The sequence below is a fragment of the Meriones unguiculatus genome, chromosome 16 (genome assembly GCF_030254825.1).
Source record: "Meriones unguiculatus strain TT.TT164.6M chromosome 16, Bangor_MerUng_6.1, whole genome shotgun sequence".
Taxonomy (NCBI): Eukaryota; Metazoa; Chordata; class Mammalia; order Rodentia; family Muridae; genus Meriones; species Meriones unguiculatus.
In genome coordinates this window covers 7,789,748-7,809,257 of record NC_083363.1, presented here as the reverse complement: position 1 = coordinate 7,809,257, position 19,510 = coordinate 7,789,748, and the positions used below count along the sequence as shown (strand labels likewise).

The window sequence follows — 19,510 nt, the reverse complement described above, 5'->3', positions numbered from 1 at the left end:
TCCAGGGCAGAACAGGTGGATCCCTGAGGCTCGATGGCTTGTCAGCCTAGCCAAGCTGCAGAGTGCTAGGCAAGTGAGTGATTCTGTCACAATGGAGGAAGACACCTGATGTCAACCCCTGGCCTTGGTGTTGGGGAACCTGAGTGCAACTGCTCACACATTAGGTACATGTGTTTGATCACTTGGCTCTCTATTTGGGGAGGATGCAGAATCTCTGGGAGGCAGGCCTCATTGGGGGAAGTCCTTGAGATGTACAGTCTGATCCTATCGCTTCCTGGGTCCTCTCTGCTTCCTGGTTTGCCTAGTCACAAGTAAGCTGCTTCATGCTCCTGCTGCCACGCCTTCCCCTCCATGACCGACTGAACCCTAATCTATCCGCCCAAACACACTCTTCCTCACTTAAGTTACTTCTTGTCAGGTCACAGTAGCCCAAGCTGGCCTCACCTGCTCAATCGTCCTTAGGTTCCTGACTGCTGAGATTATATACGTACAGCTAAGACTACTTTCTCGTGGCGCTGGGGACAGTACCTAGTGCCAGACACGTGCTAAGAAAGGCTCCGACCACCGCTAGCTTTGTTAACTAGTCCCACTTCCCTTTTCTATGGCCAGAAACCTTTCTCAAGTATATCTCAGTAGAAATGAGTATATGATGAGCTTTTCAATCATTATTTTTATATACTTTTTAAAGTTATTTTCACATGTGTGTGTACTCCTTGTAGGGGCCAGAAAAAGGTACTGAATGCGCCACCCCCACCCTACCCCCCGGAACTGGAGTTACTGACAGTTCTAAACTGACATGCCAGTATTGGGAATTGAACTTATTCTCTGCCAGTGTTCCTTAACCACCGAGTTATGTCCCCAGCTCCTGGTTATTAAACAAACAAATGAATCAGATAAAATAAAAAAGCCAGTCATCTCCTGCCATGTGGGTCCTGAGCCTATTAGGGTTGGCAGTAAGTGTCTTTATCTGCTGAGCCACCTTGCTAGCCCAGGTTTCCAATAATTTTAAAGTCAGAAGCCATAGGCAGACACACACACAAAATTAGAAATGTAATCACTCCCAAAACCAGCACCAAAAGATAGTGTTTGTAACTTTATTCTTTCCCTGTGCCACCTATCGCTGCTGTCCAAGAGCAGATGCCTCTGCACACATGAAATGAGAGCAATGGCTGCCTAGAAAATAACAGAACCCTCCCCAATCTGTGGGTGTGGTGCTACCTGTACTCTGGAGACAGAGGCAGGAGATCTTAAGTTTGAGGCAAACCTGGGCTACTATTTCAAAGAACAAACCTCCCCTTTCCCAAAGTCCAAAACACAAACTCAGACTTTTTGCTATGCCAATGATTCAAGAGAACACTGGCTCACAAGACCCCAGACCTCCAGGGCACAGTTACCCGGATGTGAGTGAGAGGTGAGCCTTCTTCAGCTCTGAGACTTAAGGCTTTGCAGCTTACCTTTCTCCCTTTCCAAGGCAGAGCTCTCTACAAGCTTCTTTCTTTTCTTCTTGTGCCTTCTCTGATTGAGGGCTTGACAGTTTTCATCAGTAGAAATGTCCTCAGCAAGACTGAGTTGAGCACTATTGCCTGTAGGTGCCAAAGTTTCATTGGTTAGCTTCCAAGTCCTTTTTGTATTTGTTGAGGCATCCAAGGTCCTGGGCCCTCCCCACAAGCCATCCAGCTAAGACTCCTGAGCCTGACTTCTGCTTCATCACCTGTCCTGCCACCTGCTTTCCCAACCTAACTCAAAGGCTCCTGCCCAGAATGCACTTGGACAGTGACTGGTGGGCTTCTCAGGCTAGTGCTTTATATTCCCTATGGCTCTGCGAGCCTACCCAGTGCACAAGGAACAGGAGAGCTGGCTCACAGGCCTGCTCAGGTTTAACCAAGTTTATAGCAGCTTACCCTGGGGACATGTAGCCTAAAGAAAATTAAAAGTCTTGAGAAACCAGGATTTTCTTCTTGACAAAGGACTGTAATCTTCCTAGCCCAGTTTAAAAAAAAAAAAAAAAAAAATCCATATGGGCATTTTGCTTGCATGTATGGTATGTGTATACCTGGTGTCCACAGAGGCCAGAAGAGGGTACTGACTGGTTCTCCTGGTTGTGCAGTTAAAGATGGTTGTGAGCTACCGTGTGGGTTCTGGAATTGAACCTGCGTCCTCTAGAAGAGTAGCTAGTACTCTTGGCCACCGAACCACCTCTTCTGCCTTCCCTTTCCCCATTAAAAATTTAACTGTTGAAAACACCAATAAAAACTCAAATAAATACATTACCCACACTTAGGAGGCACCGGATGGATGAAAAGTGGGTGCAAAGGGTTTTGTGCCTGGGGCATTTCCCAAGGCATGCATTCATTTAGGTATGCCGGGTGAACCTAGACGAGGGCAGCCACCCCATAAGTCACTTCCCAAGAAGGCTGCAATGCCACGTCTCAGAATCTGTCGGGGATGGCCTTGTGGGTGTGTAGAGAGTGGGAACTCCCTGACTTACAGTCTACCTCTTCTTACCTTCAGAGAGTTCCTGGAACCTGAAAAAGAGAAAGAACACATGGAAGTTCAGAGTTCAAGACTCAGGTTCCGAACATACAGCAGGAACATGAACACACATTCCTCACCCTGTCCTCTACAGGGAGGCTAGTGAATAGTTCCACCCAGAGATGTGGTAAGCCAGGAAGGAAGAAACCTAGGACAGAGACACCCCAACTCTACCAACACTACATGGGACACAGTGGCTAGAAAATGTCACTCGGCACACAAAATACCGAGAGATCCAATGTCTTTCTCACTCTTTTCAGAAGATGGCTCAACTGCTGCTATGTCTGGAGGAGACTGGCCTAGCAGGGTTCTCTTTATGCACCAGACCAAATATTGAAAGCTGACCCCCACGGGGTGCCCCACAGTTGCCTGGAACTCCAATTCCATGGGACCACTCTCTTCTGGCTGCTGCAGGTATCCCCCGCCCCCACTCCCACTCCCACCACATACACTTAAAAGAAGCATGTGGCCACGGGCTCTCCCTTGCTGCTTACTTTCTGATCAGTTTGCAGAGGCGCTTCCGGTTGAATGGAGGTGTGCTCTTCAAGTTGGCTATTTCCAGGAGTCTATCAGCAATAGCCCTATAGTCAAACTACCAAGAAGAGACAGGAAACATGAGCGGTGGCAAAACATTCACCTTCTAGGTGATCTTGGGAGCAATCTTCTCCAAACTGTGGTCTCAAACACAGTGCAAAATTTTGCCCGGTGAGCTTCTCTTTTATGTTTATCCTGGATTCTCAATCTTAGAAGCTGTAATAGTCTTACTTTTTCAAAGTACAACCCTGTGTGTGTGAGAGAGATGGCACATGACTTTAATCTCTGCACCTGGGAGGCAGAGGTAGGTGGATCTTTGGGAGTTCAAGGCCAGCCTGGTCTACAAAGCAGTTCCAGGAGAGCCAGGACTACATAGTGAGACCCTGTAACCAGCCAACCAACCAAAACTCAAAACTGGAACCCTGAATGATGGTACCCAGCTTTATATTGGGGACACTGAGGGTCAGAAGGATTGCTGTCAGCCCCACTTCAGCCTAGACTATAGCAAGATCCTGCTGGAAAACCAAAACAACCCCCGGAAAAGTACCACGAGGGCCGGTGCTGCTGCACCAAGGGAAGCAGACAACAGTGATTAGAAAATGAGGACTAATGTCTTTCAAAATCCCACCTCATGTACTTTTCATTGTTTAGTTTTGAGACAGGATCTCTCTATGTAGCCCAGACTGCCCTTGAACTCAAAGAGACTTTCCTACCTCTGTCTCCTGAGTGCTGGGATTAAAGGTTTGTACCACCATGCTTGGCTTCTTTTTCTTTTTTTGAAACAGGAGGTTACTAGATAGCCCAGGCAGGTCTTGAATTTGAGGCCCTCCTAGATCTTGAGATTCCATGTGTGCAATACCATGTCAGCCTAAAACCCCACTCTTTTAAATTTGTCCGCACAAGCTCATCCCAAGAATGGTGACGTTCATTACAGAAGGGATTATAAAGGACTTTACATTTCAGGCTCTGTGGCTTAATGAGCTCTGACCCTAATTCTCCAGCCAAGCCACCCCAGGTCAACCCATTCTATAAGAAGCAAAAGCTGCCCCCACCTGGAGCGGCGAGCGCGAATCCTTCAAGGCTGCACAGCTACCTCTTTCTCTGCTGCCAACGACTCTATCTTCGAGGCATTCACCTAGTGCTGCCAAAACACCCAGAGACCAAGACAAAATCTTGACATTCAAGAATAGATGTGGCCCAGTCCCTCCAGGCTCTGGGTTCAATCCCCATTACCAGGGAGAAAAATAGGAACAGTGTACCAGTGACTGCTGTTTGGGGAGACAGATGGGATTAGTCTCCTAAAAAGGTGAAGCTCCGGATTTCATCCCCAGTACCAGCGCCATACTGAACAACGCTCAAACAAACAAAACAACTAAAGACTCCTGGAAGAAAGCCGTGTGTCAGCGGGGAGCGACAGAAATAGTATGTGATCTGACTGCAGGGCAGCTCTCACAAGCATGGGCCGAACGCTTTATAGGAGAGGAGGGATGGAATCAATTGGGCCAAATGTTGAGTGGTGTTGGGTTTCTCTCCGGGGGCCTGGCTGTGCACATGTGTCTCTTATGTACCCTGCTTCCTTTTTTTGCGGGAAGGCTGTATTCATTGAGAGGCCAACAAAACGCTTAGTCAGGCAAGTTTATGACACACAAGTACAAGGGCCTGGGTTCAACCCTCAGATTCCATATGGATTGGGCATGGCAGTAAGGGCTTGTAAGCTCAGCACAGGGAAGGCGCAAATAGATTGGACCCTGGGACTCACTGGCCAACCAGTGTAGCCTAATTAGGCATCTTCTAGACCAATGAGGAACCCCATCTCAAAATAAGAGGTGGATGAGACCTGAGGAGCGGCCCCCAGCGCTGACGTCTGCGGCCTCCACATGAAAGTGTACATGCATGCACACACACAGACAAACCACTATCTCCAAACAAGCAAGCAGAGCCTAGCCAGCCGGACAAGCCCCTCAGAAGGAACATAAAGCAAAGGCTCTCACCGGCCTTCTTCCCACTGACTGCTTTTCTACAGGCTGTCTTGTTTGCAGGGATCTCTTCTCCAGGGAGGTCAACATCAGCCAGTTTGGTTTTCTGTTCTTCCACAGTCTCTTCAGGTACAAAAGCAGACTGATCTACAATGACTTCAAAAACACCCCTAGCTACAGTCTGTACCAGTGTGTGGCTGAGGGCGGAAGCACAGCGGAGAGAACGGGATTAAAACACTCAGTCTGGAGCCTGGGCAGAAAATGAGCGTTAGCTGAGGACAGCTCAGGTAAGTGTGTGCATGTGCCTGTGCCTGCCTGGGGCCTGGTGTGCCCGCCAACTGGTCAGCAGAGACTCAAAGACATTCCTGAAGCAGGCCCACTGGAGATTAAAAAAAAAAAAAACCACCACGTGCCACAGGACAGACAGACAGAAGGCGGGAATCTGATGTGAGAGAGTGTCCTGGAGTGGCCAGTCAATCGCAGGAACAGGACCAGAACTTCTGCTTCCTTCCTTTCTTCCTTCCAAGCAGGATCTCTTGTAGCCTGGGCTGGCCTGGCCTCAGGCCTGGGAGGGGCATTAGGAACGGGTGCTCCTTACTCTAGACAGTTGCCTGGCATTGTGCGGTACAACAGAACCCCACCCTCAGGCACCAACAAAAGCAGTGAGAACACGTGAGCCACTTACTCCTTAGTCTCGGCAGCAATTCTGCAGAATGGATCAATTAACTTGAGGTTCTGATCTGCTAAAAGCTGTAATTTAGACATAAAATAGAGGGAAAATGAGGGAAAGACAGGCTTTTCTCTCTTCTGACATCTTCTAGAAGAGGACGCACCTGTCCCTCTCACGGGTCAGATCAGCTGTATCCATGCCTGTCACGGGCAGTCCCAGACACGCCGCAGGAACTGCCCAGCAACCCGAGCCAGCCTCACTCTGGTCTTCTGTGTGTCTTAGTGCAGTGACCCGAAGAACCACCAGCTGTTCAGGCTAAAGCGCAGCACTCATGTCTCCTGAGACAGCGGGGTGTGGCACCTGCCTAGCAGAAGGCCCTGGCTAGCTCCAGGATTGCAAAAAAAAAAAAAAGTATGAGTTCTACGTGGATGCCATCTCAGAGCATGAGACAAAGGCATTCTTTATTGTCAAATTTTGTTTATTGATTCAGGGTATATGCACATGTGTTGCCCCTTTCTTAAAAATATAACATATATATATTACTTATTTATAAAACATTCACTAGAGAATGTCAAAGAGAATAGTAAAAACTGCTTATATTCCCAAACTGAGAAAAATCATCTATATCTAAACGTGTGCTTTTTCTTTCCAGCCTTTTATCTAATAATCTGTATAGCGTTGTCTACCGCCTTTCCCACACAGCTTTGGAAATACTCAATATAAACTGCTTTTTTCCCTATACGTCTCTATAAATTGTTTTCAACTCTGCAGGGGGAGGAGGCAGGGTCTTGCTATGTAGCACAGGCTGCCCTGGAATGCCAGACTGATCTACTTTGGTGCTGAGATACAGACACGTATCTCACTCCTGAACACGGGGCCGTGCCCTCCTGCCTTAGCCTCTCCAGCAGCTGTGTGTGGTTCCATCCTACTTCACAGGCAAGACTGCTGTACACATGCACAGCGAGCAGTTCTGTGCACTAGCTGCCTGGGACACAGTCACGGGAGAGGAGAAGATGCAGCAAGGCTGCTCTTTCCAACAGTCCCCAGAGCAACCCCCTGGGCACAGTGGTTCTGCCAGGCAGGCAGTGCCGCTTCTCACCTCTCCCCCTCCCACGGTAGAAAGCTCATCCAAATAAACAGCGATCAGGTAGGATCTCACGCCATTGGGAGACTGACTCTCGGGACTCAGGATCTCCTTCATCAGGATGTCCAGAAAAAGTCTGATTTGGCTAAAGAACGGAAAACGACAAACCAACCACACAGTTGTTTTTTTTAAAGACGATATCCACAATACCTCCCTCTTCTCAGATAGCAGACAAAAAAGGTTTACTGCTCATACTACATAACAGTTAATATGAGAACCAAAAAGGGGGGGGGGAGTTAATTCAATCTGTCACTTGACTGTTTTAGGCCCTTCACTGTATTTAAACACACTAGGATCAGGATTTATTCTGCTTCTCATAGCACTACATAGTTGTATGCACAGATCAGCCAACTCATGTTTCTGATTACCTGAAATCTTGGAAGATCCTATTATTCTACAAAGATTTTTTTTGGGGGGGCACTAAAGAGCAAAATTAGGGCCTCATACCCATTAGGCAACTGTTCTACTGCTCAGCCATCTAGCAACTCTGACACGCTTTTAACATCACACATTAATGTAAATAATTTACCAACCTTTCTTCCCAGGCATTCTGCTTGAGAACCTCAAAGGACTGCCTCAGGACCAGGCGGATGAGCTAAAGGAAGAAAGTAGTGATCATCTTGGCGGAATGAGGAGCCCGATTCTGGAGCCCCCAAAGTGAGACAGCATCCCTAAGTCTATTTAAATTCTGGATCAACAACAATGAGACAAACAGTGGTACTTGCCTGGACCCAAGGGCCAGAAACCAGCCTGCACCACATGGAGACTCTGCCCCGACAACCTCCAGAAAGAAAAACAAACAAGACATGCCGATCTCCCGCCCACCAGTTTATACAGGAACAGAGTCATCTTCAGCAATTACTCCATGTCAAGACCACTGCATTCTGCCACACCACGCCTGGCTTTCCATCGTTCTCATGTTTCGATGGAAGCTAGGTCTCAAAAAGGCCAGCCAGGCAACTAGAGAACCTCATACCCATGTTCTTGGGTGTTGCTTACTTTTTTCTCAACAGCCTTTCTTTCGGTTAACTCTAGTGCTTACAATCTATAAAATCTCCCAGAAAGCTCAACGATGGTGGTGCACCCTTTTAATCCCAGCACTCGGCAGACAGAGGCAGGCAGATCTCTAAACTCAAGGTCAGCCTCATCTACAGAGTGAGTTCACGATAGCCAGAGCTATAGAGAAAAAAACCCAAATCAACCAACCAACCCTAGCCCCCACAAAAAACAACAACAAAACACAAACTTTTATCAAACTCCAACTCAGCTTTAAAAGGAATAAAGAAAAAGAAAAAGAGCCAGGAAAGTGCACTACCACTGAGCTGCATGCAGCTCTCTGCTGCTCTTCAGACAGAACATTCTGTGTATATTCTTCAAGTGAGTGTGGAGGGAGGCACCGCCTTACCATGTAGTACTTGTCCAGCTGCAGCTTGTCTATGCCTTGCCACTCTCGATTCATTGTCTGCCAGAAGGTCTGAATGAACAGGTGTTCTGCAGGGACAAGAGGCTCTCAGTGCTCAGCTGTCACATGAGCACACAGCAAGAAGGAAGCGACAGAGGACACAGCTAGTTCCCTCTGCGTATCTATCTCAAGAATGCTTGGACAGGTAGACTTTGGCCAATAACTAAATATGTTCAGAGATTTCCTTTATAGCTATATAGACATTATAATAAGCTGCTCAGTCAGAATGGCCCCCAAAGCACTGGACTTTATCTGCCTCTAATTCACACCTCTCTTAAGAGTTCCCTAAAGGTATCTAGTGGCCCATTCTACCACACCTGCACCCGACAATCAGTCCTAATCTAGTAATCTTAATGAGCATCCTTATTACTCATGTACAAATGCAGCTTTTCCTGATGTTAGGTGTTGTCTAGGTGAGACACAGCACATGTTATTTAAGCCTCAGAATCTTTAAAACTAGAAATCTTTCCTTAATTACTGACTTTTGAATACCCCCACTCCTTTTGACGTAGGGTTTGGCTGCTACCTAGGTGCCCTGGTAGTCACGGACCCCTTGCCTCGGCCTTCTGACTGGGAATTACAGGCATGCGCCACCATGCCCCAATGTATTTACAAATGCAAACCTTTACTATACACTAATGTAGACTTTTCCATCTTGTAAGAAAGATAGACTTCAGAGAATGCCAAACAGAACTGCTGTCCAACTTCAGCAAGCTCCACCTTTTCTGTTAGGTAGAGAAGGGTTACCTTACACTTTCTTACAGTGATTTATGCCATAATAGTTCTAATCTTAGCTAGATTACTGTACACTCTGGCATATGTGTCACAGCTGGTAAGTGTGAGAGCAACCTGAACTTAGAGACTCGGGAGAAGAGCTGATCACTCTCCAAGATGTCAAATGATCTCTGTTTACTTAGCAGTTGAGTCTTTAAACAAGAATAGCACCTGCCATCCATACAATGCTAGGAGACTCTCCTATCATTATTACCCAGAAGACCAAAACTCCAGGAAAGCGCTAACTAGGTTCCCCAGGCAAGCTATCAAACCTGCTAACAAGGAAGTCTGAAAGCCAGGAAAATGGCAGGACTTACGAGCTTCTGAGCTGTTAACAACATGGATGAGTTGGGAAATAATGTTCGCTAGCTCCTCCTGCAAGGTGGGTTGGGGAGAAACATCGGTTATTAGGTAGTCACACTGATGGCGATGCTGTGGGCTGTATCCTCCTCCCTCTGTGCTGGGAAAGCCTGTGCCTCTTGTCCTAGGTCTGTGGCTGACACCTGGGTTTTACCAAATGTGAAACTCCAAACCTCAACAAGCACTAGGCTAATGAGACATGTTTCTGGAAAAAAGCTACAACTGTATGTTCAAGAAAGTGTCTCTGGTAAGAGGTTCAGTGATTCCAGAAAAATATTCTTATTCCCAATTCTTGGCCTTTTAAAAAACAAAACAAAAACAAAAACAGGATTTCTCTACATAGCCCCGGCTGTTCTGAAACTCACTAAGCAGACCAGGCTGGCCTTGAACTCACAGAGATCCAGCTGCCTCTACCTCTGAGTTCCAAGTAATGGGATCAAGGGTGTGCACTACCATATCCTACCCTGACTTTAACATACAGACCAAACTGAATCTATTATGAATACCAAATGCTGCAAAACACTGCCGTGCTGGTGCTTGTACAATGGGGTTTTCACTCCAGTCTTCTACTAGATACGGCCAGAGTAGGGCTAGAATGCCAACAGATCCCTCTAGGTTGTGCTTTGGGCAAAATTCCCCCCAAGAGGATGCCTGTGGAGCCACAGTAGACTCCATTTAGCAGAACTAAGTGGCCAAGCCTAGAAGAAGCCTTCTCTTTTCCAGCTACCTGGAGACGAGCACTCTTACTGGCTCACTTCTAAGCCCAGAGCTCCTTATTCGTCTTGAACGAACTCCAAGACTTGAAAACGAGGTGCCTTTTTGTTGGTTCTCATCCTCCACTAAAGCTGCTTGCTGCTACTTCTGAATATAATTCTACAATATTTTGCTCTGCTATCCCACTCAAAATATGTTCAGTAGCATCAACACAGTGAACTGAGAGAAGTCACTACATATCCTGAGAAAAGTAGTAACAAGGTAAGCGCCACCCAGGACGACTCTGCACTGTGGCTTGGGTGTTGTGACCCGTACTCTTCTGCTACTGAGGCAGGTCCAGTTTCAGACATTAGAACAAAACTCTTCTATTGGTGGCAGGCCCAGTGGGCGGGGATACAAAGTTTGCCTGCACATTCTGGTCACTAGGGCAGCTCATGGTGCTTTAGCCCCAAGGACAGGTTGCTTACTCTGTGGAAACTGAAATTCAGCAGGATATTGACTGCCTTGCTTGGGCACTAGGCCCTGTGGGACACACACTAGGCTCCCTGCTGGGCTTCTGCTCATGTATTATAAACAACAGAAACGTTAAAAACGTCACGTAAAACCTACCATGGAAGCTATGAAATGATGAGAGCAATAGGGACTCTGACTAAGGAGTGTCCGATATGTCTGCAGGCACAGTGTAAGTGTCTGCTGCCCCTTCCTGAGAGGACAAGAGCTCAGACAATGGCTCCTTGAAGCATTTTCTTCCATCTGTTTAGGGATGGCAGCAGACTGGCGGAACATAAACGATCAAGCCTCTTATCCACCGTGGCAAAGGCCCAGGAACATGATGGGGGGCTGCGTTACCTGCAGAAGGGGTTCGTCCTGTACCCACATGCAGTAGAAGAGTCCTTTCCATATTTTTAGGAGTTCTTCCTGACTGAAACTTCCTGCAGGAGAAAACAGCACAACCACCTTAGAATCTATATTCTTTCCTTAATGTTCACAGGTGCTATATGAGTCGCAAAAGTGCTACATACATTCCCTTCCTCTGCACACCTTTCCCTAAACCTCAAGTACACCTTATGCCAATAGGCTACTATTCCAAGCAAGCCTATGAGGTACCACACATGCGTTGTTTGTTATCGGCCGAGGGAGGCTGACAATGGGGCAAGTCCTTATCAGCAAGTGTGACGCACACACAAGGCCTTGAATTCATCCCTTGTACCAACAAGGAAGAAAGGAAGTTTCAATGATCTCAATGAAAGAAAACCATGAATCCTATAAAAGATGCAAACTTCTCTGGTCACTAAGTGCCCCTAGCAAATGGCAGGGGCAGTTGCTCCTGATCCACTCCCAGTGACAGACGACTAGCCAGCCGGAGGACAGTTCCCTAAAGGGTATGGACTATGGGCAAAAGTCAGCTGCGTCCCATCTTGATTGCGCAGGCTAACATTTCCTGGGCAGTTCCTAAAACAATTTCAGCTTATTTTAAATGGCATCCCTGGAGGGGTCATTCTTCTGCCCAAACACTTGTTGCTGAGCTGCCAGGCTCATGGCTGGCAGCTCCTGAGCCCACTCCTGCTGTCATCAGGAAGCAAAGATGACTGTGAATGATAAGGCTAGAAGACAAGGAGCATTCTAGGCTCTGCCATGCCACACACAATCTCTATCTGTATGCTTAGGAAGCATCGGGAAAAATCTTTTCAGCACAGTGGGAGAAACTAGACAAATAAAAACAAGGTTTCAGTTTTTGCTGGTTCATTTATTTAGTTTTTAAAGACAGGATCTTGCTACTTATCTCAGACTGGCCTTGATACTTGTGATCCTCCTGCCTCTATGTTCCACCTTACATAATTCAAGTATGTATTTGAAACCAGTGTGCTATTAACTCTAAGGTATCTTTAAAATGACAAAGAGCCCTTGTAATGGACTAATGCTTCTGTGGTGTACTCAGTGAGCCACTTGTATTCTATGACTGATTTCCAACTGCCCAAAGACCCACCTCTGGGCTGGGGAAATGGCAAAGTAAGGTGAGTCCACCTGCAATGCAAACACGAATCTTCAGCTCCACATAAAAGCTATGTGCACTTGTGTTCTCCAACGGTCAACTGAGCCTAGCAGAAACACTAAGTTTCAGGTTTAGTGAGAGGCCTTTCTTAAGGGAATAAAGAGAGATCATGAAGGCTATCCAATGTCCTTCCCTCCTATGGCTTTTACAAGTGCATGCACACATACTCCCTTCCGGCTCCAAAAATGTTTTTTAAAAAAGGTCTTTGTCCTTTCAATACTTTTATAATGTTGCATTTGATTCTTTTGTGATAGTTTTCTACTTACCATGAAGATGGCAGGTATGGTAGCACATGCCTTTGGTATTAGTACAGATGCAGAGTTCCAGCAGAGGCTTTGTAGCAAGACTGCCTCAAACAAACAATCCATAAATCCAAACGCCAGGATAGCACAGTCAAGTCAGCTAACCAAAGTACACTTCCTTAGGGAGCCACATAGATGATGTGCCTGCTGGCCTCTCTGATCAGGTAAATATGACACACATCCCCTAGTACCTGTCCAACTGCAGCTACAACCTTTCTTGTCATGGTAACCTGCTCCTGTATTTGATCATGCTCCAAGAGAGTACACGGAGAACTGGTGGATCTGGGTAAGGATTGGTGACCACAGAAATGACTAGACTACACCAAACCTTAAGTTGGAACTTATCATAGGAAAACCAAAAAACACAGACCAGTCTAAGTAATCTTATAAAAGTCTGACTTGTACATCTGAGTGCTCGATTATAGAAAACGTAGGATCAGATAGATACACATGTTAAACGAGACTAAGGTATGCCATTTTACAAGACAAATGATCCACATTCTACAACAAATAAACAGTGTAGGCTAAAAAAGATAAAGGGCCCCCTAGAAATTAAGTCTGCAGATATATATGCCAGCCAAATGTGTCCTGTTTGGACTGACACAAAAACATAAAAGATGGTGAGAAAAAATCCAGCAGTTTGAATAAGTTCCTGATGTGATTTTTCCCAGGCTAGGTCGCCCAGGCTGGTCTTGTGACGACAGATGCATACTGCTGGGCCTGGCTAGGACCTTTTATATGGTATAAGAATGGAGCTGTGGTTGTCAGAAGAGCCCTTACCTTTGGGGACCACATGCTGTGAGGTGAAAGTAGAGGTCCAAGATCAGCGAGGGAAGTGACAATCAGATAAGCTGCTCAAGTGCTGGGAACCACCACAGTAGTGAAAAGAGGGTATTTTTCCAATAGTGGAAACACTCAGTAAGAGAGAGAGGGGGGAGCACATGAGGCTAACAAAGTTCTACCACAGGCTTTGTGCTCTGAGTGATGCCTGAAGAACTCTCCATAAAGTGACTGGAAAGCTACGGTCATTAATGAACCACAGCACAGAGGATTAAGGTTGAGGTTCCACACGAGGCCAGGGCTGGGCACTTCAGGTCTGTCTACCAGCGGCACCGTTAGACCCTTCACAGCTAACTACTAGATTTCAGGGTAAGGCTGTAGAGGGTGGCAGTTGGGTGAGGGGTGGAGAGGAGTGCCAGCAATGAGGGCTTAAGCCAAGCTAGAGACAGGACAGTCAACCTCACACAGACCTCCGCCCAGGCTCTAGGGATGCCTGTCCTGGTCAGGCTTGGCAGACAAACCTTTCTTACCCGCACAGGGGGAGAGAGAAAGATTGAGGACTGCCCAGTGGAGCAAAGTTTCTTCAGAGAAACTGGGGTTCTGGTGTCACTGGCTGCCTGCTGCATAAAGGCATCTTCCTGCCCTTAAAATGTGTGGCATGGATGCTGGGTAGAGTGTGAATGAAGTCTTAAGTTACCTGCCAAGTGTGTAGTGAACTTTCAGTCCCACCTCAGGTCAAATGCCTGCTCAATGACAATGCACTTTGCAAAATATTCACAAAGTTTCAAAAGTCATAACCAATGTCTAATTTACTGGCTTCTCCCCAGAAGACACTGGGACCTGCCTGATATGTATCCCTGAACACCTTTTCTACATGCACTGTGGGGCTCTGCTGGGTAAGGCTGAAGTCTGACGTCTCGTAGTCTGATGGGGCTCGGCCTAAGACTCCCTTTTCTCAACAAGGTTCTAAGTCTCCCCTGATCTGGATGACCTGGGTCTTGTAAGAAGCATCACAGAGCTCTCAGATTACAGGCTAGCCCCTTCCCTGATAAGGAAACTGCTCCAGCAAGCATCTAGCAATTCCTAGAAATGCCTCACCTGTTAAGGAGATCTTAGTCTTACACAGTGACCTTCAAGGCCTGCCTCAAGGGACCTGTGCCTCAGCTTGCAGCCAACCAGGCATGGACTTCTGCCTGCACCTAACTAAGAGCTGCAACACTTTGGTGTCGCCATAGGCTTTGGAACACGTGAGCTTCCACTGCCACCTGTGATGTCATGCTAAAAGAGCCAAACTCAAACACTCTATGGAAAATCTTTTCCACACCCCTGCCTAGCACATGGTCTGGCTGCTCTGAGAGTAACAGAACCCCGTCCTCTGTCTGGAAGCCAAGGTCCAGGCCCATGCCGAAATGCAAGGCATTGCCAAGTGGAGAATGACAGTGCACCACCACTGCGTGTGTCTCAGAACAGCATGGCTACATGTATCGGATGTGTTACCATGACCTGTACCTTTCACACTTAAAACGTCCCATCATATACTATTTCCAGGTCTGTCTCCCCAATGACCTCCCCATGCTGGAGATCGGAGCCAGGGCCTCACACATGTTCATTAAGTGTTCCACCTTTGAACTGTGTCCACAGACCTCCAGAATTCAGAGATCTGCCTGCCTCTGCTTCCTGAGAGCTGGGAGTAAAGGTGAGTGCCACCAGGCTTCTCAGGGTACAGACTTTAAATCTTTATATAACGTAGCTTCTGACAATAGTTTAGTTTTAGTATTTAAAAAAGAATGACATGAATAGAAAAGAATATAAGATGTGAAGATACAGGAAGTACCACTGAGTTTTGAAATGAAAAGGTCCAACTGCAACTCTTTCCAGGAAACGAACACAGGAGCCATTCTAGATGGGGCCAGTGTCATATTCCTGACACCCCATAGTCAAAACACGCACACACACACACACTCCTCTAGAACTGTCTGGTAGAGAACCTATCTCCATCAGTAGGAAAGGCACTTACTTCCCCTACAGTGATTGAGCCACTACTGACCATAAATAGTCATTTTATGCCAAAAAGGAAGCTGGGGGCTGGGGAAATGGCTCGGAAGGCAGGTAAGGCATGTGCCACACAAACCTGGTGGCCATCATTCCAGCTTTTGAACCTATGTAAAAGTAAAAGGAAAGAACTGACTCTACAAACTTGTTTTCTGACCTCCAAACCTGCACGGTGGCACATCTATCCCCCACAACGTGTGTTCCTGAGAACACACTCACACCACTAATAAAAAAAGAGGAAGTGATGACACAAACAAAACTTCCTCGATTTTGCTTCAGTAAATGTTAAAGGCTGAGATCTGCTAAGACAGGCAGGGGCTGCCTGCTTGGCTCACTGCCGTATTCCCTCTGCCAGGAACAGTGCACACATCAGGACACGGTGCTTCATGAATATTTGCTGCATTTATGAATGACGACACCAGGGCTCACGAGCCACCATAAACTAAAACACAGTGACCGTTTCACGACTGTGAAGACCACAGTGCTGTCTACGCTGCTGCCAGACAGCTATGTTTCTGTAAGACTAAACGCATCGAAGTGAGGCAACTTGTGCTTCTATTATGATGTGGCACGGCAGTGCCAGAAACTCTGGTTTTCTTGTCCCATGATTATTATTATCAAATGTTTTCTTTTAAAATTTTTTTCTTATGTATACTGGTGTTTTGCCTGCACGTATGTCTGTGTGAGGGTGTTGGCTTCCCTGGAACTGAGGTTACAGACAGCTGTGAGCTGCAGTGAAAGTGCTAAGAATTGAACCCAGGGCCTCTGGAAGAACAGCCAGTGCTCCTAACTGCTGAGCCATCTCTCCAGCCCTATTGTCCCATGATTACTAAAACATGTACCCTGCAATTTTTATTTATTTACATGGCACGTGTAGATAGGTCAGAAGCCAGTGTTAGGTATTTTCCTCAATGGCTCTGCAGCTAATTTTCTGAGACAGTTAATCTCACTGAACCTTGAACTTATCAGCTTGGCTAGACTGTCTAGCGATCAAGGCTCCTCCAGGGCTGTATGTGGATGCTGAACACCTGAACTCAGGTCCTCACGGCCATATGACAAGCACATTGCTGACGGAGTCACTGCCCTAGCCACACAGTCATTTTTAGTTTATTTTATGCATATGTGTATTTACTTGCACGTATGTACACCATGTGTCTGTGTTGACTACAGAGGTTAGAAGAGGGTGTCAGATGCTCTGGAGCTGTAGTTATACAGATGGTTATGAGCCACCACATGGATACTAGGAATAGAATTCTGGTTCTCTGCAAGAACAAATGCTCTAACCTGATAAGCCATCTCTCCAGCCCCTCCACAGTTATTTTATTTTTTTGAAGGCCCACTATATTCCACAAACTGGCTATGATGAGCAATAGTGGAACAAGATTAGCAAATCTGGTAAGATTGTGTTAACCAGGGAGGACCCTGGGGTACTGGTGTGAGCCAATGGCTTCAGGCCCTTGTGACATCTCAGTGTTCCAAGTCCTGGGCCTGTTCTCCAAAGAGGTCTGAGAAGCATGTTGCCTCACTGTCTCAGGTCCAGATGTATTATACCTATTTGCTTTTGTCTCCTGAAGGTCCTCCTAAGGCCCCATGCTCTCACCTACGGATAAAATAGGCTAAAACAACAGTGCTGGGGGGAGGGGGGAAGAATACAAGCCACAGAATTCAGAAACAAAGTTATCTAAACACTGCTGGGGCAAGGTCATTCTCAATTACTTAGCTAGTAGAGAACAGGCCTGGCTTTAGGAAATCCTGTCTTAAAACAAATAAATCGCCCCTCTTCCCACCATATACCTAAGTATATTACAAAAGGGACACATGTTTTATAATTCTTGAGGTAACAGGGAAGTGGGGAGATTCTACAATAGGGTTCCTCTTGGAAGTGATACTGCTACCAGAGAAGCAACGGGAGAATCTTTTGCAGAACATGCGGGAATGCAAAGGCAAGGAGGTGAGAGAGTGTGCTTGATGCCATCAGCCTTCAAGGGTTCTACTGACTACTGACACCTTAGAAGAGCCGGTGAGAACATCGTGCCAGACTGTGACCTTCCAGGGAAGCAGTGGTGGTTAAGACGAGATCTGCTTTAGGAAAATGACCGGGCTGGTTTGTGGAGGGCAGATTAAGATTAAAGAGGCACACTGGAAGCTCATCTTGGGGGTGAATGCCTTTAATCCCAGCACTCAGGAGGTAGAGGCAGGTGGATATCTGGGACCAGCTTGGTCTCCAGGACAGCCAGAGCTGTAACACTGAGAAACCCTGTCTCAAAAAACCAAACCAAACAAACAAGCTGGGAAGTGGTGGTGCACACAAAGGCAGGACTCAAACTCAGATCCGTCCTGTGAGGCCAGCCTGGGTCTACAGAGTTCTAGGTCAGCCAGGACTATACAGAGAAACCCCATCTAGGAAAAATAAAAACAAACAAACAAACAAAAAAAAATCAACCAACCAAAACAACAACCAAAAAACCCCAACGAAACATATAAAAGGCACAATGGAATTAAGGAGGTTAGGGAATAGAGGGGGCAGAAATCTAAGTAAGATAAAGGAACCTTTGGTTAAGGCAGTGTAATTCAGGATAGACAGGCAGGATGAGGGCTAGTGTGTATGTGTTTTGGGGATGGAGCATGGACTCCATTTTTGGTTCTGAGGCACACATGGCCAGGTGGAGTACCAGGCTAGCAGCACTAATCTGAATGGAGGGTAGCAAGTCTACCTGGGCCAGCAAGTTAGGTTTAGGTAGGGGATGACCAGCACACGTATATAGGAAACCTGAAAACATAAGAGTAAACTGAATGCTTATAGAGCAATCCTTAACAGAAATGTTATGGGGGCTGGGGGTGGGGAGGAAGTGCAGCTGCCAAACCAGCTCAGTGGAATAAGCAGAAATTTAGCCAGTAAGCCTGACTACCTGTGTCTGAGCTTCAGATTCCACCATGAAAAAGAGACAGCTTTGGAAACTTAAGCCACATGAATGCTCACAAGGGCACATCCATAATAATAATTTAAAAAGTCAATTATTTTAGTTTTTATTCCTGTATCAGACTTCTCAAGAAGTCTCCTCCTCCTCCTCTTTTTTTTGGAGACAAAGTCTTGCTTGTTCTGTGGCTCTGGCTGCCCTCAGCCTTCCAAGTGTCGGACTTTATGCTGTGAGCTATCATACCGGGCAGATTTCAGTCAAAAAACATTTTTAAAAAGATTTATTTTAGGTGTACGAGTGTTTGGCCTGCCTCTACGTCTGTGCACCACGTGCATGCCTGAGTGTCAGCGGAGGTAAGAAGGGGGTGACTCTTTTCCAGGAAGTGGTTGTGAGCTGCCATGTGGGTACTGGGACTCGAATCGCTGAGCAATCTCTCCCACGTTTCGATTTTAAGCAGATTTAGCAACACGGAACTCAAACTTTAGGCAACTGGCTGCAACCTGAAACCTCCACCGCGGGCTGCCGTCCAGACCTTGCGTTCACTCAAGAGAGAACCTATTTTAGATCACTTAAGTAAGTAAACTCTTGCAATGCATTCCAAGGCAGTTAAAATCCAAATGAAGAAACCAGTGCTCTGGCCACGCCGCTCCCAGGCCCAACTTACTGATTTCTCTGGCCCAGGGCACACTCAGCTCTTTCCTGCGTCTGCCACGCAGGTTTCCTCTTGTCAAAATCTCACAGAGCACAGGAGGCTTCCTTTAGAGGGACCTTCTCCTGCACTTTTCCCCCACTACTGGTATATGCATTCCCGCATTCCCACACGCTTCACAGCATTGCCGCGCACTGGCTGCCTCCCGCACCCCAGCGCCTGCGGCCACTATCCAAAGAAGAAAACGAGAAACACAAACGAGCTTCGGCGAGCTGAGCCAGTGCTGAGTTTGGACCTGGAGCTCCACCGCACAGCCCGCAGTAGCCGCACCACCCGCGCCCAGCGGCGCGACCCTCATTGCGCGCAGTGGGGCGGACCTGGGCCCGCACCTGTGTCGCTCTGCGTCCTTGCGCTCAGATACTGCCGCAGCTTCCTCACGGCGCGGTCGCGGACCCCCTTCTCGCTGGAGGCCAGCCGCTGGGCGAACTGGAACTCGGTCGACTGCATGGCGGGAGCCATCGCACCCGCTCCGGCATCCCAGGGCTGCGCGCGAGCCCCTCGTCGTCGAGCAATCTGTACTGCGCCTGCGC

General features: G+C 47.2%; 1 protein-coding gene and 1 long non-coding RNA gene across 3 annotated transcripts in view; one reads left to right on the top strand and one right to left on the bottom strand.

The window, feature by feature from the left end:
* LOC132648330 (uncharacterized) overlaps positions 1-2,932 on the top strand; it is a 16,036-nt gene extending 13,104 nt beyond the window's left edge. The window contains exon 3 of the long non-coding RNA XR_009586702.1: positions 2,793-2,932. This is a non-coding gene — a long non-coding RNA (uncharacterized LOC132648330). The remainder of the gene's footprint in view (positions 1-2,792) is intronic.
* Rrp1b (ribosomal RNA processing 1B) overlaps positions 1-19,510 on the bottom strand; it is a 26,285-nt gene extending 6,775 nt beyond the window's left edge. The window contains exons 1-12 of one of the 2 annotated variants that reach the window (XM_021645140.2): positions 19,310-19,510; positions 11,016-11,098; positions 9,410-9,467; positions 8,262-8,347; positions 7,390-7,451; positions 6,812-6,941; positions 5,728-5,792; positions 5,058-5,239; positions 4,119-4,207; positions 3,027-3,124; positions 2,506-2,525; positions 1,455-1,583 (exon numbers count right to left, since the gene is read on the bottom strand). In XM_021645140.2, coding sequence (XP_021500815.1) covers positions 1,455-1,583; positions 2,506-2,525; positions 3,027-3,124; positions 4,119-4,207; positions 5,058-5,239; positions 5,728-5,792; positions 6,812-6,941; positions 7,390-7,451; positions 8,262-8,347; positions 9,410-9,467; positions 11,016-11,098; positions 19,310-19,439 — 1,132 coding nt within the window. In that variant the 5' untranslated portion in view covers positions 19,440-19,510. The remainder of the gene's footprint in view (positions 1-1,454; positions 1,584-2,505; positions 2,526-3,026; positions 3,125-4,118; positions 4,208-5,057; positions 5,240-5,727; positions 5,793-6,811; positions 6,942-7,389; positions 7,452-8,261; positions 8,348-9,409; positions 9,468-11,015; positions 11,099-19,309) is intronic. The other variant, XM_021645141.2, reaches the window with a different exon arrangement.